Raw genomic sequence first — 22,796 nt, forward strand, 5'->3', positions numbered from 1 at the left:
GCCGGCCTGGCATACAGTGCCGAGCAGTCACCTCAAACGCCGCCATGCCCTCCCAGGCTGTCATTTTCAGCTTTCTCTGCAGGCGCAGGAAGCCCTCACACACGGACGCTCCCGCCAGGCGGGCAGGCTGGGCCCAGGGGTGCCCGGCGGGCTGTCCCGGCGCCAGCTCCCGCCCGCCGCCCTCCAGGGGGCCCTCCCAACCTTTGACGCCCTTCCCGCAAGTGCCACCAACTCTAGTGCGACCGGCCTCTCTTCCAACCGTGCTCAGCCATGGCCAAGGCCGAGCCCCCAGGGGGGTGAAGGCCCAAGGGGGAGCCCCCGAGGCAAGGACGCGGGCGGGCCGGTTCGGCGGGCGGCCTGAGTGGACTGGGCCGCAGACCAAGGCTCAGGCCGCAGACCATGGCTCGGCCCCCAGCCCGGCCCGCCTTTGTTATGCAGACTGAGAAGGCTCGCTTTGCAAAGCAGATGTGGGGAAGTCTAGGCCCCAGAGGCCACTGCGGAGTCAAGCCCGCGGCCATTTCTGTCTCTCCAGTTCTCTTATTTAAAACTCTGGCGGGGGCACACGCACGCACAGACATGCACGCACACAGACGCGCACGCACAGGCCCGCACGCACACACAGACCCGCACGCACACACAGGCCTACACACACACAGACCCGCACACGCACAGACACACGCACAGACACGCACGCACACGCACACACAACTCATCCCGTTCTTCAGTATTAAAATTGTGCAAGGCGCGGGCAGCAAATGAGCGCTGTCCTCATCCCTTTCCGTCTTTCTTTCCGTCCTGCTCCCGCGTGGTTGAGGTTGTGGACTTCCTTTCTTTTGTAAAATTCATCCGTTTCTTTTTAGTTTTCAACACTGGCTCCCCTAGGACTTGGAGTTCTAGACTTTCTCGTCTCCCAGGACGGCGGCCTGGGGCCGATGTGGGCCCTGCGCACACAGTCACAGCAGTCCGGGGTAAAGAAGGGAGAGGGCCTATGGCAGAGAAAGCTGGCCTAGAGGCCAGGCCGGCCCGGGCAGGAAGGGCCCCGGGGCAGGGCCGGCCCCGGGCAGGAAGGGCCCCGGGGCAGGGCCGGCCCCCGGGCAGGAAGGGCCCCGGGCAGGCCCGGCCCCCAGGCCATCCCCTCCCTCCTGTCCTATCATCTCCATCACCGCGGCTCACACACACACACTCCTCCACAAAGAGCGCAGGTCCGGCCTGGGGCCTGCTGGCCCAGGGCCTCCTCTCTTCTCCTCTGCCGCCAGCACCGTGGGAGAAGCACCTACTGTGTGCTGGCCCTCTCCTGAGCCGGGAACACTGCGGGCTGACTGTCTGTGGGTGCCCTCGGGCCCTCTGCTCCCGCTTCCCTTCTCCCCTCCCCCACCTGCCCGCCCCGACGCTCGGCGGGTTCCATTCGGGTTCCTAAAAACATTCTTTTTGGACCGAGTGATCAGGCGGGGGAGGGGGCGGCCTGCCCTTGGGGACCCTGCTGTCTAATGGCCCCGGGGGTCTGAGGAGGGTCTAGAGTAGAGGGCTCCTCCGGCCTTCCATGGAGGACCTACTGTGCGTCGGGCCTGGGCGGCTCCCGCTCCTCCGGACCCCCTCCCCTCCCGGCTTCCGCCCGGTGTCCACCCCCCACGTCCCCTCGGAGCGCTCGGCGTCGGCGCGGCTCGGGCGGCCCGGCGGGCGGGGGAACCTTTGTTCGGCGGCGCCCTGCGCTCGTGCCCCCCGGGCCGGAAAAGCGGTGGGACGCGGGCGCTCGCTAAAGGCCGGGGCGGCGGCAGGGTTTTGGGCAGAGTGCCGGGGCAGCCAGGGGCGGCGGAGCCGCAGCGGCCGAGGGCGTGGAGGGCGGGCGGGAGGCGGTGGCGCGGGCCGGGCCGGCGGGGCAGCCCAGCGAGGGGGCAGCGCGGGGGCGGCGCAGCGAGGGGGCAGTGCGGGCTGGGCCGGCCGGAGCTCGTCGTCGAGTTCTTCGAGGGCAGGGGGGGAAGGGAGCGCGAGCTCGGGGCGCTGCGGGCCGACTGGACCAGGCGGGCCTTTAATCTCCGGGGCCTCAGCCCACACGGACCCCGCCGTCGTCGGGGGCTTTAATCGTCGCGGGAGGAGCTGCCGCCGCCGACGCGGGCCGAGATCATGGTGAGTGGGGCCGGGCCCGAGGCCTTGGACGTCTCGGGCCGCGAGGGGAGGAGGGCAGGGGGCGCCTCGCCCTGACGAAGCCGCCGCCTGGTCTGAGGCCTGGGCTGACGCCCGAGGCGCTGCGCCCGCCGCCGTCGCTTGGTGGCCATGTGGCGCGGCCTTCTCGGGGACCCCCAGACCCTGGGGTGACCTCCCCTCCCCCACCGTCCCAAACCCCTGAGGAAAAGAAAAAGGCCGCTGGGGGAGGGGGGGGGCCTTAAGACTACACGGAGATTTTATTGTGCCGGAAAGCCAGGGAATTCAAAGCTGAAATATTGGGGGCCCATTTCCAAAGCAAATTGACCCCCCCAACTTGGTGATTTTTATGACCTAATAATCGCTGGGGGGAGGTGGTCTGAAGCCGCGGGGATCCTGCGGGGGAGGGGCTGGGGTCAAGGAGGGCACAGCCCCTATGGCCCCTCCCCCTCCTCTCCCTGTTCCTCCCCTCCCCCCTTGTGCCACCTGCGCTGCCTGGAGCGGAGGAGGGGGCGGGGGGGGAGCTGGAGGCGGTTTTCCCTAAAGTCCCTGGCCCCGCCCTCCCCGCGGCGGCTCGTCCTCGTGGCCGGTGCTCCCGCCTATAACCGAGCCCCGCCCCGGCACATGGCCTCGGCCAGGGTGGGCTAGCCGGAACGAGGCGGGGGGGGGGGGCTGCCGGGTGGGGTGGGACGGGACGGGGGCAGCCCGAGGCCCCAAGGCCGGGTTGTGGGGATGCCTGAAGCCGCGTGTACGCGCCGTGCGCGCGCGTGTCCGTGCGCGCGTCGCCGCCGCCCCGCCCGGCTTCCAGCGCTTTGTTAGCCTGCGGCGCCACCTGCCGGCCGCCAAGGAGGCTGCGCTGGCGGAGCCGAGGAGAACGGAGGGGTTGTGCACTTAGGGAGCGCCAACTGTACGTCCGGCGCTGGGCTTTCAGACGGGGTCGCGAAGAGTCGGCTCCGACCGAGCCACCAGCCGCGTCAGGCCTGGCCGCGGGGAGGAGGAAGGCGGCGCTCCGGGCCGCGCCTCCGGCTACGAAGAGGGCGGGCGGAGGAGCCGGAGTGGGGGAGACCCAGGGAAGCGGCCCGGCCCGCGGCGCCCTTCGCGGGCGTCACGGACACGAGCGGCCCGAGGCGTCGCACCTCGTGTCCGCCCGGCGTGTTGTTGCGTGGCCGGCCCTGCCCGCGGGCCTCACTGCGAGGGGAATTGTGCAGGACACGAGTCAGTAAGCATGAAGCCCCTGCCCGGTGCTTTTACTGCGCTTGGGGCGTGACGCGGGGAGAGCCGCGGCCGTGGGGCCTCAGCCCCCGCGTGCCCTGGCCGGGGCTGTGAGGTAACAATGACGCTGCCCCGGCCCGAGCCCGCCAGCACACAAAGGGCAGAGCTATATGTGCTGGCACCGCGGGCATCGGGGTGCCCGGACCCCTGGCGTCCTTTGGCCACGGCTTGGTTTCTTTTAGGACTTGGCATGTTTGTTTTGTGACCCTGTTGAAACAGAAGTCTTGTTGACTGAAGTGGAGCAGAAAGTGTTTAAATAGTAACCTCATTTCACCTTATAGTTTTTTAAAATAGTCTTTCTGATTTTTTTTACCAGTCCTCAAAGTTTTCGTATTTTAAACGAACACTATCATTTATACGCGTGGGGCGCAGTGAGCAACAGCAGCCTGAAAGAACACCTTAGTCCTGCTGCGGATCGTTTTTACGTTATTTATTAAAATGCGTATTTGCCCACGGAATGATTCCTTTTAGGAGCAGGGTTTAAAACTAATTTGTTTGGCCAAGATTGGATCACTTGGACATGGAAGCTATTTACATTAAAACATTTGGGTTTTTTAATGTAAGTTAGAATTTCATTTTACTTTGAATACCTTTTTTTTTTTGTGGTTGCTTATCATATGTGTTTCCTTTTCTTTTTTTCAATTACAGTCTGCCGCAAATCCTGAGACCCCAAACTCCACCATCTCAAGAGAAGCTAGCACCCAGTCATCAGCAGCCACAGCCAGCCAAGGATATGTTTTACCAGAGGGCAAAATCATGCCAAATACAGTCTTTGTTGGTGGAATTGATGTGAGGGTATGGTATTCAAGATTCTTAATAGGATTTGAGCCTTGTGGGGTTTATTCCTTGTACAAACTTAACAGGAACCTAGCTTTGGTTCTGTTTGACTAACTAGATCAGAAAACCATCAAGACCAAGCTCTGTGCAGTTTTGTGTTAATAAGGGAAGGACTGGTTTCTCACAGGTGAGTTGGGAATTTGGGATGCAGAATTTTTATTTTTGAAGCTAAATTCTTTTTCATAGATGGATGAAACAGAAATTCGAAGCTTCTTTGCTAGATATGGTTCTGTGAAAGAAGTGAAGATAATCACTGATCGAACTGGTGTGTCCAAAGGGTAAGTAAGACGTGTTTGGTATTGATTTGGTGAGAGTGTACTGAAATCACTAGAGAAGCAGAGCTTTAAGATTGGTATGTTTATAACTGTCCGGAGTAAGTAAGACACGCTTAATATTTGTTCAGTGAAAGTAATCTGGATGTTTAGTGAAGTCATTAGAGAAACAAATTTTAAAATTGGTGCCTGCCTAATTGCTGCATCCATGAAATTGGGCTTGCTACATGATTCATTGCTTTGTTACAATGTTACAGCTGAAGCAGCTCAGTTTCTTGCTATCTAGCCACAGATGTCTGCTACTCCAAGCTAAAAGGTTATATTTTCCCTTTAATTAATAATTTGTTATATTTTCTTCCTTTGTGCCACAATGCATTAAATTTTCCCATAACCCTTTATGTGACTTTAGGACAAAAACGTGACTTGAGGAAAATAAACTAAAAAATCTTGAAACACTTTGTGACTTGATACAATTATATCGTAAGGGCCCTTTCCAACCCCTCCTGTGAAGATTTTCCGTTAGCCTGTGTTTTGTTGGGAAAATACATTTGAACAGATTAATAACTTTCCAAACACTTGAGTAAATTAGGTTCTCCACTTCTTGTGCAACTTGCCTTCCACCTGGTAAGTTGACAGAGCAGTCTGAATTTCTACTCCTCCATGCCTTTGTCACATGTTTCTTTCACTTTGAAAGTGTCAGCCTTATAAGGAAGCTGGTATTGGAAGTGCCCCTTTTAAAATTATAAAATTCTTTCACAGTTTTTGGACTGGAATTTCTCAGATCTGTACTTGTGACTAAAAATTCTGAGAGATCATTTGAACAACTACTTATGAACATCACAAATTATTTCAGAGTAATGCAGATTTTAGGGGAAATATGTAATTGGCGCTTTTCATTAGAAAACTATTTTTGCTTGGTTAAATTTCTTCTTTTTAAACTTGGTTTGTATAAAATCTTGATCATCTACCCATAGATAGATTTCAACCTTTCTAGGTTGACATCAGTGCATTAACCACAGTACTTTGGGGACTGATCATTTCAAACAATTTCAAATCCACTTAATTGAACTATTGGTTGAACACGTTTATGTTTATCTTCTGTGTAAAGATTATCACAAAACTTTTTTTTTTCCCAAATGACATTTAACATTTTTATTGTTTTACATTTTTGGTAGATTTTTATAGGCAAGCTGTGCAGATTTACAAACTAACAAACTAAAATAGTTTGTAATATGTTTTAAAACACCCCTTTTTACCTATTCTATTAAAAATATTTATCATATGAAGGGACTTTTTCAAACAGATGTTACTTGAATTTCTTTCAGTAAGTTACATGATTAGTCAGTTTCTTAGATGTGTCACCCTTGATAGATTTAAGGAATCTGTTTCTCTTCTTGCCTGGCCTTAATACTTTCTCTAGCCTTTTACAGATCAAGTGGCAGAAACTTCTTTTGACTCAGACCTCAGTCTGAAGTGTACAGGAGGCTTCCAACGGCGTCTCTTGCCCCTTGTGTTTCATTCCTTTACAACAAAAAGTGCTTTATGTAGAAGGTTTTGGGGAAGAAATCATTATAACCAGAGTAGTTTTGAATGTTAACTGAAATTGAGTGGATAAAGAACAGATTTTGGTGTGCATAAACATAGGCCAATAACCCTTCCCTCCAGGGTGTTTATGTGTGTGAAAATCCCAGCTCTGTTCTGCCTGCTTACACTATGAGCATGACAGTGGCCAAGTTACTTAACTACTCTGGGCCTTGGTTTCCTCCTTTGTATAATGAGGGGATTGCATTAGATCTAGGACTGATCATCTTTCAATTGGCTTCCAGTTCACATAATTGTATTTAATCAAACCTATATTTCTTCATCGTATCCGTAAAGATGATCATGAAAGACTTTTCCAAAATGCCTTGCCAAAGTCCAGGTATAATAGTTTGTATCCTTCCAGCAAGATCAGGGGGTTCTTAATTTGGTTCTTAGTTCTTTGAACTTGAAAAAAAATTTAAGTATGTCGCAGTAATCTATTTGTAATCCTATATGTCTTATTTTTATGCATTTTTAATACATTCCAAGAAGGGATCCTTAAATTTCACCAGACTACGCCAGACTACCATGATACAAAAAAGATTAAGAACTCCTGGGCATGAAACCTTAAGATCTTACTCAATGAAGATGGGCTTTATAAATAAAAAGCTTCTCAGGAATATTACTAGCATTGACCTAAGTAGAAAAATCAGTTCACTAATTAAAAAGGGACTATAAAGTTATAGCTGTATGGTGGGGGGGGTTTAAAGTTGTATTTTAGCAGTTTATTTTTCATTAATAGTTACTGAAATTAACGTTTATGAAGTACCCCCAGTGTTCTATGTATTTCTACATTCCTGATTTCAGGCTAATAGTGAGAGAATGTAGGGTGGGAGTGGGGGATGTGAAGAGTGGTATCATAGGGTGGAAGGGTAGAAGTTGGGGTTTAAATACAGCAAGGCATTGATAGAGATTTAATTCAACATTTTAAAAAAGTCTGCTTTTAAAAAAAAAAGAAAAAAATTAAAATAGCCTACTCTAATATGCTGAGCAACAGATAAGTTAGGATGAGTATGACCCTGGGGAGTTAGGAAAAAGGTACCTTTTAGGAAATAACCCTTGAGGCTTAGATTTGGAGGGAGCTGATAGTCTAAACTAAGGTTACAGTGAGTCCACAGATATGTCCTGGCCACCTAAATCGTATTAATTGTGGACCATGGAGAATAGAGAATCCAAGACAGGTTCCTCTTATAGAAATTAGGGGTGATATCTTAAGAATCCTTCCCAAAAAGTTACATCCTCATTTCTGTTTGATATAATTTCAAAAAAACCCTGAGAGGGAGAAAGTTCCTGAAATTATAATTGCTTGATAGTGATAACATACCCTATTAATCCTCTTTAATCTGCCTTTCTAGCTATGGATTTGTTTCGTTTTATAATGATGTGGATGTGCAGAAAATAGTAGAAGTAAGTAAGCTTTTAAAAATCTTTCTATTTTGACTTTTGGTGGTAATGGTGTTTTGATTCCTTTGAAGCATTTGCATACATTTATAAACATAGAGAGTTTCTTCCCATCCTATAGTTTTGCAACTTGAACCATTGAACTTGCCAGAATTCCTAAATTCTGTCGTTGGCTCCCCAGTTTTAGAGAGGGGATGGATCCAGGTGAGAAGGAAATGTTATTTGCATTTATATTCTATTTGGGAAAGGAAAAAACTGAGTGAAATAATCGCAGCTGCCAATAATGGTAGAACTAAAGCTGACCCTCCTGCATTGGTCTGTTCAAGAAGCATTGGTTACTACTGAGTCAGAGTAGTTCATCCAGGTCTTCCACAACTCCTACAGTAAACTCTGAGGATCATCTTTAGGAACGACACTGGGAAAACCACTTCTTTTTCTTTCCCCCAGTCACAGATAAATTTCCATGGTAAAAAGTTGAAACTGGGACCGGCAATCAGGAAACAAAATTTATGTGAGTACATACATACAGGGGTTTGGGGAAGAGTTTTTTGGTTGTTACAATAATAGTTTTTTCAAATATTGAACTCATTATTATTTTGTCTTTTTTTTTTTCTTTTAAAGGTGCCTATCACGTGCAGCCACGTCCCTTGGTTTTTAACCCTCCACCAGCACCACAGTTTCATAGTGTCTGGAGTAATCCAAACACAGAGACATATATGCAGCCTCCAGCGATGATGAACCCCATCACTCAGTATGTCCAGGTAAAAGTTATCTTCCTTTTTCAGTTTCTTCGTGTTATTACTATAATCCCAAATCATGGAATCAATCTGGGAACCTTAGGAATCAGAGTCTAACTTGCTACCTAATTGAGGAATATCCTCTGTAATATCTCTGATTAAAATTTACATAGCTTCTGTTTGAGCACTTCCAATGATGAGGAACTCCCTACCCCACAAAGATCTTTTTCCATTTTTGGAGACCTCTAATTGTTACAGACTTCTTCCCTATGCTGAGCTAAAGTGTGCTTCCATATGGTAACTACCCATTGGATTTCTGGGTCACATACTTTCCTTTACTATTTTCACATAGCAGCATATTAAATGTTTTAAAACAACTATTGTGTCTCCATGTGGTCTTGTTTTCAAGTGAAACATTTCCAGGTCCTTTGTTCATTGCTTTCCTTTGGCCATGTCCTTATTTGTTAGTGTGGTTCCCAGAATTCAACTCTACTTCATATCGAGTCTGACTATTCTGATCACAGTGATATTATTGCTTCCCTTTATCAGAAATGGATTCTTATATTAATAAAACCTTAGTTTTGTTTTTAGTGATCGTATTACACTTAACTGAGTTTTACAGTTAGTAAAATGATTCAAATCCTTTTATAGCTATACTTGGTGCAAGCCAGCAATCTCCACTATTCCATATTCATATAGTTGAAATTTAATAGAATTAAATGTAAAGTCCTACATTTAATACTTTGTCATCTTTGTTTTTACCCTACTTTCTAGTAACTTGTTGAAGGCTTACTGAATTTTTATTTCTTTCATTCACTATGTTAGCAATTCTTCCTCCAAGCTTGTAACATTTACACAACTTGATGTGTCTTTTATATCTTCAATCAAGTTGTTGATTAAAAATTTTAAAAGGATAAGTCTCTTGAGCACAATGTTTCTTTCAGTAGTGAATCTACTTGTACTCTTATCTAATCCACGTTTCACTATCTTAGGAAATTGTGGAGAGCCTTGTCTAAAGTCTTACTGAAGTTAAGACATAAATGTGTAAGGTGGTATTTCTCTGATCTGTTCTCCTAATGAATTCTATTAAAGAAAGAAATAAGATTAGTTTGATCTGGTTGGTTTTGAGTAGATTTGTATTCCTTTCTAAATGTTCACAGGCATCAATTTAATAGTTCATTCTAGAATTTAATTGGGAATTAAACTTAGGCATGGGGGTTTTTTTGTTTTTTAAAAATTGGAATAATGGTTTTCTTGTCTTCTGGGACTTTTACTTTTTTTGGTATTTTTTCAAAGAATACTCCTAGTGATCACATCTACAAGTTTTTTCTGTACTCTAGGTTATTTCATCTGAGCCCCAAACTTGAAGACATTTAAAAAAGTAGCTAGAGCCCTTCCCCTATCTTGACCTTTGGTTGCCCTCTCCACTGTATGCCTAAAGTTTGTCAGCATCAAGACCATTCTCCTTGCATCTTATTCAAGTAGGCCTGTTCTGGTCTTGTTGCTTTCCTTACTTTGACCATAGCCTAAAAGTCCTTTCTTCTGTTTTTGGCATTTTGGGGGAAGGGTACCTGATCATCATGGACTGATTTGTGCATGCCACTAGTCATAGTCAAGAAACACTCATGAAGACGCTATTTTATAGATAGAGGAATCTCCACAAAGTACTGTTCTGGTGCCTTATTGGGATTCTAGGTTCTTGAAGGCAATGTCAGTGGAAAATGAGCTCTCTGGCAAGTTCTGTTAGGCTAGAACAGTTTTGAATCATACTCTTCCAAGGACTAGTCTGGCAAAGTAAAGAGAGCCTCGTCTCTTTGAGTAGTTGCCCACCAATGACAAAGCCATGACTTCTTTAACTATGGCACGGTATAGCCTTCTGCAGTGATGATGCCAGTGGTGGTGAGGGGTGTCTAGTACATGCTGACAGCCATCCAGGTTTTAGGGTGTGTGCACACATTCTTCATTGTTTATCTTCTAAATGAATAATGCTTATTCGGTGGCAGAGTGGATGCTTAGTGGAATAATTGAATTATTATCAAATGTGACATTCTCCTTATTAATGAGACCATAAGACAAAATGAAGTTGCCCCTAAGAGAAGGAACTCGAGGGTTCTCCTTGGAGAAAGACAGATAAAGGAGCTGACTGGATCATCCGTCCGAAGAGAAAGAAGGAAAGAACATCATCCCAAGAGACGTTCACTCTTGGATTGCGTTGCTCAAGATAAGCATTCACAAAAAACAGCGTCATGCAAATAATTTCAGATTATATGCCAACTGTTGCAAAGTTTGAAAAGATACAGATTCTACAGTCTCCTTGAGATAAGACCATTCAGATCAAATTAACAAACTTTAAAAGCTCAAAGATGTCAAAAATATGTTGGAAAATTTCATTCAGGAATAAGAAAAGAGGAGAGGATAGGAAAGGGTTTTAGGCTTTTGCCCACAACCGATTCTGAGTACTATGAGGATGAAGATGAAGCATTAGACAGGTAGGAGATGGCTGGTTACCGACTTGACAGGCATTCCCTAACATCTAAGCATGTTGTTAAACCACATCAACATCCATGTCAAGGGAAGAATGAAAATGAGATCATTTTTGCATCCAGATGACGGTTTGATCCTATTTCGTGGAAAGAAACTACCTGTGTGGAAAAAAAATGGGAACTAGATGGAAGGACAGGCACTGACAGACTGGTAACATATCCTCAGGATACTTAATCCCAGTAGAACAGTGGCTTCTAGCAGCAAACACTTGATACCTGTGCTCTACCAAGCAGAGAGATTAAAAACAGAAAGGAGTAGACTTTCAGAGTAAAAACTAGTTCGTTAGCTTTTTGCGTGGGAGAGGATGGTAGAAGATTATACACAATACTGACTTGAAGGCAAAACAAGTTTGTGGGAAGCTTGTGGAGAAATGAAATGAAACGAAGTCTTCTCAAGGGCAGATAAAGGTGGAATGGGGAGAACAAGAAACAGGCAAAGATAAAAGAAAAATGTATAAGGGTTTCTCTAACAAACACCTCTGTCAATTCATTGTGATCACATTTAGACTTTAACTTCAGGTCTGGTTGTGTGTTGCATTGATAAATAGAGATGGCATGAAAAGAAAAAACATATTGGGAGGAGAGATGGAGAATAGAAAAGGAACACACAGAAGACACTACAATTTTTAGTTCATTGAAGCATTTTAAAAGGGAAAAGGCTGGGGGAATCTCAGACCTTACTGCTTTTTTTTTTTTTAAAAAATGATGAAGACAATAATTACCAACCCAAATGCATACCCTGTCTCACTACAAAGTTTTTGTGAGAAACATCTGCACTTTGAGAGCATCCTTGGTTAAGAAAATAAGCAGCTTTTCATAAATGGTAGTACATAGCAAACTTCCATTTTTGAAGTCAAATTTGATGAAAGGTATAGAGAATGAAGATCTCCCCATGCATGTCTGCTGACTGGGGAGAGTGGAACACTGTGGTTTTCTCCAAAAGGCTGTCTTCAATACGTGGATCAAAATAATGTGAAATTGCTCAGTCTGTAACAACGTGATGACTTTGTTTAACCCGCTTAAATGAAATAGAAAACTGGAAGATGCTTGCCTATAGTACTTAAGTCAGTAGGAGAATGTTCTGTGTAGAATCTGAATAGCAGAGGAATTCCCTAAAGATGGTGCTGTGGATGTTCCTTCCTGTGTTATGTATTGTCTAGTTCAAGCTCTGGAAGGTAACTTGAAAGAGATCTAGCTATTCAAATTTGGTCTTACCATACATGAAAACAAATGGATGAAGAATTCTTATTTTCTGTACTATAAGATGCATTTGGATAAATAATCCGTGAAGTTGGTTCCATTAGTGCCTGTATCTTGGGTAGATAATGCAGATGGATTAGTGAAATAATCCCAGAACTGAGCAGAAGGAGTAAAGTGGATTGTCCTTGGGAAATTATATTGTATAGTGCTTCTCATGACATCTTTCCCTAAAACAAAGGCTTGTCTTTTTTTAAAAGCATGATTCTTAATGACTCGTCAGGCAGCAATTCATGTAGTCTTCAAAGAGTTAAAGTTTTAAGAATTGGGTGAGAAAAGTGCAAGGTACAAGGATATCAGAGACATGCAGGATGGGCATGATAGTAAACTGACGACTGTCTTACTTTTGCTACCCACTACTTAGAAAGGACTTAAGGATGTCATTAGACACCTGAAATTCTGCTTTTGCTATTGGAAGCCAACCACTTCATTCACAAGCCTATTTCCTTTTTCCCCTGGAAAGTGGCTAACATTTGATAATGAAAACATGTATCAGAAAACATTTTTCCTCCATTTTGAATCAGGTTTACCAAGTTGTGATTTTTTGCATATTTTGTATATATTAAATTTAATTGAGCATGCCTAAATTTCTTAAATTTGTAAGTTTCTTTAATTTAGAAATGTTCGGCTTATAAAAAAAAAAACTTTTTAAAAGTGGTAACATAATTATGTTTCATTTTTAGGCATACCCTCCTTACCCCAATTCACCAGTCCAACTCATCACTGGATATCAGCTACCTATATATAACTATCAGGTAACTTTTTTAAAACAAAGTACAACTATATTCTTTGGATGTTGGGATGTTTCACTTGATGCTTATATTTTCCCCAAATAGTTTGCCCTTTGAATGAGGAAAGTGTGCCAAAGATGGGAATGAAATGCATTAGTAGTTGAAATGTGAGGAATGCTCTTTTTTATATTCTGAAGTTTGGCTCCCTTCACCAAATTTCTGTACACATTAGAAACTATGTTGAGTTCTACTCTGTTGTTTAAGAAAAGTTCTCTGCTTTCACAAAAGCTCTTCCCACCTATACTTTAATCTAGCATAGCATACTTGACATATATGTTTTGTTTTGCTTTTTTGTGAGGATGTAGCATTGACTTCAGCTAGGTCACTTTTCCTTGATTTTAGATTAACCAAATATTTGTCAGATACTGAACTCCTAGAACAGAAAACTATACCATACCCATGACTGCTTGAAACCTGACTCCAAAAAAGTAGAGAAAAATTAGGGTGGATTTAGCAGAAACAAAACTTTATGAACTTTTTTTTAATTCTCCTTTAACATGATAAAAACGATTAAAAAACTAACTATTTAAGTTATTAGATACTTCAAGAAATATTTGCAAAAATCAGTGTTTGCTTTGCATTTAAGGTACCTCCACAGTGGCCTGCTGGGGAACAAAGGAGTTATGTTATCCCCCCGGTAAGAGGAATTGACAATTCTAATCTTCCTTAGGGTTTTATAGAACATTGTGTAGTTACCTTTGTTGACTGTTTTATTAATTCCATTGTAACTAGATTTGTAAGCCACTCTGTGGCAAGAGTTAAGTCACCAATTTCTTTTGTATTCCTAAATAACATCTAGTGTCTTGTACACACAGTCATTATTTAGAATTACTTGCTGAGTTTACAGTCTAAATAGAGGGTTCAAAATTTAGATTTTTTTTTGTCCCTGCTGCTCTTTTTAAAATTTTTTTGAAAAATAATAGGAAAATTTCACTAAAATTTGAATTGAAAGGTACAAGGCAAGTATGTAACATTGTGGTAGATGTGGAATTACAATTTAGAAGGGTCTGCCATGTGTGTTTATATGTCATTATCTCTGGAGTACAGATACAATATGGAGTCGTGGATAGCGAATTGACTTTGATGTCAGGAAGAACCTGGTTTCAAATATTGCCTCTGACCTCTGTTGGATACATTGACCATGAGCAAATCAATGACCTCTCAGTGTCCTAGACACCTCTAAGAATGTGAATTACAGGAAAGGTGCTCATGTGCGTTGTTTCCATATGGAAGAAATCGCAGAGCTGGTCCACATGCACAACTATGCATAGGACATACATATTATTTAGACTCTGTGTATAATAAATGGGCATATATTGGCTTCAGGTCCTAATTACTCAGTTAATTAGATAGAAATTTAGATGGATGTGCTTTAGACTGACTTTCTTAGCTGGAAGATTCATTTTTCTCCTATAAGAAGATTTTACTTTACTTAAAATCAGCCAGGTTACAAAGTCTGCCTTCTAAGTTATAGTGTCAGCACATACTTTGGAAGAGAAGCTATTAGAAATCTCTTTTAGCACCTATGATTCTATTTTTATGTCTTAAATGTAGGCCTATACAGCTGTGAATTATCACTGCAGTGAAGTGGACCCAGGAGCTGAAGTCCTGCAAACGGAGTGCTCCGTCCATGAGGTCACACAGTCCTCCGGGAATAGCCAGCAAAAGGCAAGGGGGGTGATTTCAGCATGTTTACATTCTGATAGTCACCAAAACCCAATGGTAGTCCTTATGAAATTGGTAACTTTACCCAAATTTCTCGTCCCGTAAGTTAGCAAATCAGATTTTGGAGGCCCCACGTTTTCAGTAGGAACATGTAAGCCACTGCTTCTCGTATCCTTTTTTATCCTTCAGTTGTCATCCTTTTATGTGTAATGATCATCATAGTGTTGAGAGGCAGTATTCAGAGACAGACAGCTGACCTTGGAGGCAGGAAGACCTGGCTGAACCACATTTGTAACCACAGGCAAATCATTTAACCTCTCAGGTCCCCAGGTAGCTGTCTTAGGATGATACATTACACACAGTTGGCGCCAGACTAGGGAATTCTTAAAACCAATTACTTTACTAGTCTAGAGCACCACCTCTCTTTTTCCTCCTCCCCCTTTAAAAGTCAGTCTTAAATTATTTGTAACAAACATTTATCAAGCACATAATCATTTGTCAGAAGAAAATAAGTTGGTGGCTTCAAAAATTTTGCAGGGTCATGGTTAATTTATAGTTTTCTCTGGCCAATATTTAGTATTTATCCAGCCACATGCTAACTTGCCGTTTTACAGTTTGCACTTTGTATGATTCTATAGAGTATATAAAACTGATTTAATTTCATTATTACAGTTTACTTAGCCAAAAAAATCTTTAAACTCTCTTGCTTATAGAATTTTATTTTCTTAAATTTTTAATGTTTTGGGAACTCGAAGTATTAAGCTCTATAATACAATAATTTTCTGGGAAAATCAGGATTGGTCTTTATTGCTATTAAGAAAATTTAAGAAAAAGTCATGGGTAAAAACTTTTAACGATAGAACTTAGTGACATTTGTTAGTACTCGTGACTGTCAGAAGTCTTAGAATGGAAGGAACAGTGCTTCTTTCAGTTAAACTTTAAGATGATCTTTTTAGTACTGAATAAAAGGAGAGGTATATGTAGCCTTTCAGGCATACACTGCTAACAAGCTCTGTGTTTCAGAAATCTGTGGACCGAAGCATACAGACAGTAGTATCCTGTTTGTTTAATCCAGAGACAAGACTGAGAAACGCTCTTGTCACACAAGATGACTACTTCAAGGTATAGAGTGAGAAGTTTGAAAAAATTATCATTTACTTTAAAGTTGTAAAATATTCCTTTTGTATTATTTGTATTCTGGCTACTGGGGCCACTAGATCAAATTGTAGGCACTGACTTGTAGAGAAATAAATCACCAGGAGAGTCAGGCCCAGCAGCATGCTATTTAAAACTTTGTTATCTAGTTTGCCCTTAGGGAAGAAGCCTGTAGGAAGAAATTATATTCTCAAGCCTTCTTGGAAGAAGTGAGTCAGAGGAGATTGGTTAGGTCTAGATGTAGAAAATAATATAGAACATGGTGGCTGTGAATGGGTTAGTCAGGGGAAAAGCTGAGTAGTTCTTTTGGAATAAGGTGAAATGAGTTGGAAAAAATAAAAGTTGATTCAGAGGCATCACAGCACAAAAGTTTGAATTTGAGGTCTAGGCCTGACTTAAAGTCCTGTCTCTTCTCCTAACTCACTCTGTGAGACTCGACAAATCACTTAGCCCTTCTGTTAGACTCCCCAGATCTCTTCTTCCAAGAGACTTTATGAATGTGACAGCTGATGATGAGGCTCACTTATGAAAATCATGGTGCAATAATTGTAGAGGAACATTGCTTTGAGTCATAATTCAGTGGATTACATGATGTGCTACGTGCATGAACAAGGGACCATGCATGATGGATGGCTTCTACCTCACTTGCCCACATAGCTTTCTCATTGCCTCTGTCAGACCATGGCCCTATCTGAAAGTATACAGGATGGCTCACTTCCTTGTAGACTGGCAGGGGATGGGGGTGGGGGGGATGAAAAAGTAGTTCTTTAAAGATCAAAAAGAGAGGGAAAAGCTTCTCAAGTAAAGTTTTCCTTTAGGGTTCATGAGTGTCTACAGTATGCCTTTCTGATGCTAAAGCTTTTGCTTTAGTGTAGTTAGACTTTCATCCTGAGCAAACAGATTTCTAGGAGAGAACTTTACTGACGTAATATATAACCTGGGTTGGTGGATTGTTTTTTGCCAGCTTCATATACGGGTATCATTCACGTTTATCTTTAGAGCATTTTAAGGTTTACAAAGTTGGCGCAGTCCTTGCAGAAAAAGAGGCAGAGCTGAGTCAGCTTGTGTTAAATGGCAAAAATACTGTATTTACTAGTGGTCTCTGCCTCTCCCCTTCCTTAGGACCCTGTATCCTGTCATCATAGAAATTAGGGCAAATGTAAGGAGTCTCGAGGTAGGATACATGTGTAGTGTACTAGCTTCTTTCTGCCTATAGAAGGAACACTTTTTAAAAATGATTTCCATATATTCTCATTTTCCCCTTCACTCCTATAAATGTTCTCTGGCTCTCCATCCTAGGGAAGGAAAAAAAAAATCAAGCTTTTTAGTCTTTCATCTATTTAACATAATGGGATTTTAAGAGGGAACATGAAGGAAGATTTCTGCCAAATGTACTTTTAGTTGTTTTTTCAACTGTTTAAAAAGTTGGAAATTTTAACCAGCAGAAATAAGATAAAATTATATTAGTATCAGTAACAATTTTGACTGTACATTAATTGTCTAAAATGATACTTATTAATTTCAGTGTCCTCTCAAGTTGTGATGTGTAATTTTTCGCTTTTAACTGAACAGATTGAAGTCAGATTGACCAGATTCTTAGAGTTGAAAGGTGTTCATTCAGGACTTGATTTCATAATACTCTTCCCTCTAAGAGGTTCTGTTTTTGAATGAAAACTGAACATTTATATCATCTCTCATGACCTAAATTATTTATGTTAAAATATTATGTTTTATAAATACTATTTTATGTTTAAGTTACTCAAATGTAGTACTTTATAATCTTGTTCTCTTTTTTTAGGTTATATATCAGTAATAGGAATTTTTCACTGAAGTAAATGGAATGTGTATTTCTTTCAGGACAAAAGAGTGCATCACTTTAGAAGAAGTAGGGCTGTGCTTAAATCCGTTTGAATCCTCTCTGCTGAAGCTTCCAGTGTTGTGGACAAAATAGTTACTGTTTTTGAGTATTACAAAGATACAGAGAGTTCCTGTTTTCCACTATTATGGAAAGTTAATTCTGAATTTTTTGACAACTTATTGCAAGACTTTCTGTGCAAGTTGTGTTAATTTTCTTAGTATGTTGTGTTTATTTTGCATTGAAACTGTTCTACTTTGAATATTCACTTAGTCATCAGTTCTGTGTTGAGTTTGCAGTTGAAGTAGAGTTACAGGCGTAACTTTAGGGTTTACATGTTAGCACTTCAACCGGTACTGAAGTGTCTTTGAGGCTTTAAAGGCAAGTGTGGGTTTTCAAGATTTTGCTTTATACAAACTTAGTGTTTTGAAAGGTCAGAGTTTTGACAGTTTGACCATTCTTAGCATTTACTCTCCAACAAACACCTCTTCAGCAGTGCGATATTTACAATACAATGCTTTGTGTTTATAATTTAATTCTAGAAATTTACCACAGAAGCAGACTTTTTAAAACTGCATTTTTAATCAGTGGAACCAAATAGATACAGTTGTAGCTTAATTGAAGACTTCCAATTCTAAACCCAGTATTATATAGCAGATTCTCTACAGACAGTCCAATCATTGGGTGTTAGGTTTATTAGTTCAATTTTGCTTACAAAGTACCTGGAGTCCAACAATAGATAATTGATTGGGATAACAATTAGGGTAATTCAAATTCTGGACGTAATTTTAAAAATTTATACTAACCAAACCGTACTAGATACATAAGCTTCTCAGTGGGTTACTTTTCTTTTTCTTCCTTTTTTCTTTCCTTTTTTTTGTGTTTTTTACTGCTAAAACTAACTTCAATAGCTATACCTAAATTGTGCAAAATATTAGCATTAGAAAGGATGATGCTGAAGCTTTTTTTTATGTCACTTAAAGGTTAATCAGAGTATCTGAAAGGAATTGCTTTTATAAAAAAACTAATTTTAGTTATTTGTCATGGAACAAATAAATTTTATTTTTGTTTGTTAGCCTATTGTATTTTCTTTTTTTGTTCGAGACCCAAAGTAGAAAATATTAGAACTGACAAACCTCCCTTCATAGGCGTATACCTGGGAGTACTGTATTCAAAGGTTAAAAATTCATATCTAACTTTTGGGTTAATCAGATGCTCCTCCCCCAGACCTAAGTGGACTCTATGCATTGTTAATAGGTGATAAGAGGACAAAGTCCTTTCTTTTTTCTCTAAGTGTAGTAATTGTCTGGATACATTTCATCCTCGGACCAGTGATTTGAAATCCAAGAGTCAGCAATCTGAGCAGTCATGGAGCCTTGTAAAGGCAATGGGGAGCCAGCAGGCCAACACGGATGGAAGTTTGTGTGTCTGTGGTCTGGCCTTCCATAGACATGAGTTTGGAACGAGCCTTCGTGAGAGAGAGGAACTTCCTAGGGATTTTCCTCTTCTCCAAATACAGCTGCCACTGACTTTGACTCCAGTCTTCTTACAAACCTGAGTCTTGGTACTTGATCCTAAGTTAGGGAGCACGGGGAACCCAGGTGCCTACTTCTCCCTAGGATTTGAAGTTGTCTTTTACCTTCAGATACAAGCTTTGCCGTTCCTTTGCTGCTGCATGTATCTTTTTGGGAAAAAGACTCCCCCTCATTCCAAGTTGTGCTTGCATTCTGCAGAGCTATTGCCCCAATATACTTCAAAGACACCTGAGTGTAAAGGGGAGGGAGGGAAGCTATGATGTTTTTTTTCCTGACCTTCTGAAGAAATAATGTATAGAAAAGATTGACACAAATGCAAAAGGTTCTAAACTCATACAGATAGGGAAAATGGTTTTAAACAGAAACATGCTATCAAAGCATGGCACTGGCATTTCATTTACATTAAAATACCTAATTGAAAATGAGAAACCCAGTTTCAGAAGTGCTGATAACTTATTACTACAGGCACTTGATTGTATATGGCTAACAACCGAATTAGCTAGAGGGTCATATTTCTTTGACGTTTTTAGCCATGTAGGTATTCAGTTTAGTGTTCTAGCAGAGCTGGCTGTAAAGGGCTGTTTAAGTGAAATAAATCTTTTTCAGTTGCTTTTCATTATAAAGGTGCCTTTCATGGAAAAATTCTTAACTGGGCCAAAAATTTATACCGAGAGGGTTTCATATAGTAGCTTGTGCTTTAGTGAGCTTTGTGGCATATCAGTAGCACTGTTAGAAGAAATGAGTGTGGGAAGGGAGTAGATTTAGAACGGAGCTTCTGCTGGTGATCAGCAGAGTTGTGGTGAATGGGGTGCCTTCAGACCACCGGGGTGATGTTTTGCCGGCCATCTCCTGGCCCGGCAGCACTGTCTCACCACTTCAGATGTGGGTGGTTCTGTTTTGGGTTTTTTAAAATAGTCCTGGATTCTTCTAGGCAAATTCACTCACTTAAAAGAAAGTTACCTGTAATCTATGTGGTATCAAGAAGCTGCACATACTGGCTTACAATTAACAATTGCTAGCAGGTAATAAGATGGCTCTATGGTTGGTCTCTGCTTCACTTCCCTCCAATGTCCCTCTTCTTTCATTTTGAGTCAGTAGTGACAGTGAGGGCTACTCTGGGTGCAGTTTGAAGGCTAGCACAAACTGAGTTGTCCCGGTAGCTGAGGCACTTCTCCACAAGGCCTGACCTGCCGCTAACTCTGGTCCAGGATAATGGGTGAGTTTCACTGGCAGCCTTTTCCAGGGCCACAGAATTGCATGTGGTAAAACCTATAATAGCAAGTTTAAAAATCCCCAAAGGAAGCAGGATGACACAAGTAGGATGACATTTGCTTGTCTATCTGAATGAAGTGTGTTACAGAGACTAATTTTCATTTCTTTGTGCTCCTTGCCTCTGTGCTTTACCCGGCCAAGGATAACTGAGAACACTGAGGGGAGGCATTGAAAAATCCTGGGAAACACGTCCTGAGTCGTTGAAACATGACCTCATGTCCGGGGTAGCTTGAGTTTTCAGTATTTTAAGGCTTTAAACTTTACAACTCACTTGGCAAACTGGTAACTTGGATGGTGTTATTCCAAAAGAGAACTAGACCCATCCATAACCTTACTAAGTCAAGAACTTGGCATTTAAAACCTATCCTAGGCTGACTCCTGTTTCTCTTGCCAAGTTCTGTGCATCTGACTCTCCTTTTAACTCACCGAACTCCAGGAAATCTGACCTCAGTGATGCCTCTGCAACATTCCTAGGATGGGCTGGCTCCTCCTGCTTCCTGCCCAGCCCAGCTCATGCTGTCCTTAGGGGAAGCTTTTCTTGATCACCACACTGCTCCATAGTGTTCTCTCTCCCCAGATTGGGATTCAGAGGTAATCTAGTAAGAAACGTTAGGGGAGATTTGAATTTAAGTCCTCTGGATCCAGTCCTTGCTCTTTCCGCTGTACCACTTTGTGATCTTACATATTGTATTGGCACCAATAAGTTGTACACTTCATGAAGGCAGGATTCTTTCATTTTGTCTTTATATCCCCAATCCGGTTTAAAATAGTCAGATTAACCAGAACACTCACTGCAGTCCCCTCACTGCAGAATAACAAAGTTTCACCATATTTGAAGCCCCAGAGCTAAAGGACAGATCACTTTAGGACTGGTATTAGCCTAATTTTGTGTTACCTTAGATTGTTTTTAGTTACTTCCAAAAGTTAATACAGCATTGTAATTTGTTTGAATTTTTAAAATAAATACATGCAGTACCTTGAGGAAGGGAAAATGGTGACATTGAAAAGCTCCAAAAAGTCTGTACACCATTATACACACAACCACACTTCACAAACAAACCAAAAAAAACCCCTCCATCGTGGTTTATTTTTAACTATTCAATTTTAATTCACACCGCTGCCTCCTAGGAGCATATGCATTTAGAAGTTATTGTTTTTCTGAAATGTGAGCATTCCACAGCACTTTCCAGTTAGGTTTTAGTGTTCCTCTACCTCTTCTGAAAATCCTTTTAGCTTTCCTTAAAGGTAACTCGTCTTCATAACAGGCTTAATAGCTTTGGCTGTCGTCAGTTGCCATAGGATATGTGTACAATTTGGAGTCATAGAAATCAGGCAGAGTATTTCCCTTTCACAAAACTGGCAAATAGTGGAGAGGGTGGGACTATAAAGGGAGAACACTGCAGTGCTTTTCATTGACCAGGTCTTCCAAATAGGTCCAGCTGTTGAATATGAGCGTTTGGAATTCCTGAGACAATCCTTCGGGATGAACATAGCTCCTGTACATATTTTGAAAACTAGTTTAGCCTTTACTGACATTATGCATAATGTTTTTCTTTGTAACAGATTCTTCATGCTATTCTTCACCACCCTTCAAAGATTTTGAGTTTTCCATCTGTAGGTTCTGTAGTTGGTTGTAGAAGACAATAAATGTACGAAGTTAAAACAATAAACCTGCATTTTGAGTGCTCATGCAAAATACCCAATCTGCATAGCAAACAAATGATAGGAAGCTCTACATTGCATTCAGATTTAACATCTGTCTATTATGACTATAGCTGTGGGCCAATACCAGGAAAATGGAGAAAAAGTCTCCTGGTGTGAAAACTTGGAGCTCTACCAGTATACAATCAAGCTCTATGGGAACTATATTTTACATTTTTAACCGGTATGGTGTGGAAAGTTTTCCAGTTCGATGTGTAGATCATTTTCCCAAGGTATCCTGATATTCCATATGTAGGATGTACTTCCATTAAAACCAGCATGAGGGGAGTGTGGCCATTTTGTCTTGTTTTATATAAAAGTCCCAGGTAACCAGTTCTCCAGGGCTTTAAGAGTAAAACAAGTGCCCCCTGACTGAGATGCTTCCGCTTATGAATGCTGTATAAAGTGCATGAAAGCTCTGGAAAGCCCTGGAAGTAGGAGCAGTTTTTTAAGTAGCCCAGAAAGTTGGGATTTTTGTCATCTTTGTTATGTTTTTTAACAGCTCAGTTAATAACAGGGCTCTTTCGGTTTACAAATCCATTTGCACACATGATCTGGGTTGGATGACACAATAGCTCCGTGAGATACAAGAACAACTGCCCCCATTTTGTAGAAGAGAAGACTTAGGGTTCAGGTGAAATCACTTGCCCAGAATCATCATCAGGTGTTTCAGGCCAGGTTTCACTTTGGGTCTTGACCCCAAGCCTGTTGCTCTGTGACATAAGTTTCTATACATACATTGTGGCTTCAGTGCCACCTATATTTTGTAAGAAGAAAATTGGT

At 42.2% G+C, this 22,796-nt stretch overlaps 1 protein-coding gene across 12 annotated transcripts; it reads left to right on the forward strand.

The window, feature by feature from the left end:
- The first annotated feature begins 1,878 nt into the window (after positions 1–1,878).
- Positions 1,879–21,979, forward strand: DAZL (deleted in azoospermia like). Of its 12 annotated transcripts, none has more exons than XM_072651241.1 (11): positions 1,879–2,124; positions 4,060–4,206; positions 4,435–4,526; positions 7,457–7,508; positions 7,950–8,013; positions 8,124–8,263; positions 12,723–12,794; positions 13,417–13,467; positions 14,385–14,498; positions 15,519–15,617; positions 17,508–18,580. In XM_072651241.1, the coding sequence occupies exons 1-11, from the start codon at positions 2,122–2,124 to the stop codon at positions 17,559–17,561; spliced, it is 888 nt and encodes a 295-aa protein (XP_072507342.1). In that variant the 5' UTR covers positions 1,879–2,121; the 3' UTR covers positions 17,562–18,580. The 12 variants fall into 12 exon arrangements, with proteins under 12 accessions (XP_072507342.1, XP_072507348.1, XP_072507340.1 ...); XM_072651239.1 differs by lacking the exon at positions 17,508–18,580 and adding an exon at positions 21,876–21,976 and having other exon boundaries at positions 1,984–2,124; XM_072651248.1 differs by lacking the exons at positions 1,879–2,124; positions 17,508–18,580 and adding exons at positions 2,470–2,778; positions 21,876–21,979.
- The last annotated feature ends 817 nt before the right edge of the window (positions 21,980–22,796 follow it).

This window comes from Notamacropus eugenii, chromosome 3 (genome assembly GCF_028372415.1).
Source record: "Notamacropus eugenii isolate mMacEug1 chromosome 3, mMacEug1.pri_v2, whole genome shotgun sequence".
Lineage (NCBI taxonomy): Eukaryota > Metazoa > Chordata > Mammalia > Diprotodontia > Macropodidae > Notamacropus > Notamacropus eugenii.

Excerpts from the sequence above, each read along its gene's own strand:
- DAZL (XM_072651237.1), top strand. The coding sequence starts at position 3,932 with ATGGAAGCTATTTACATTAAAACATTTGGGTTTTTTAAT. Across the intron at positions 4,207-4,434 it reads TTGGTGGAATTGATGTGAGG|ATGGATGAAACAGAAATTCG; the intron begins GTATGGTATTCA and ends TCTTTTTCATAG. Across the intron at positions 15,618-21,875 it reads CACAAGATGACTACTTCAAG|ATTCTTCATGCTATTCTTCA; the intron begins GTATAGAGTGAG and ends TCTTTGTAACAG.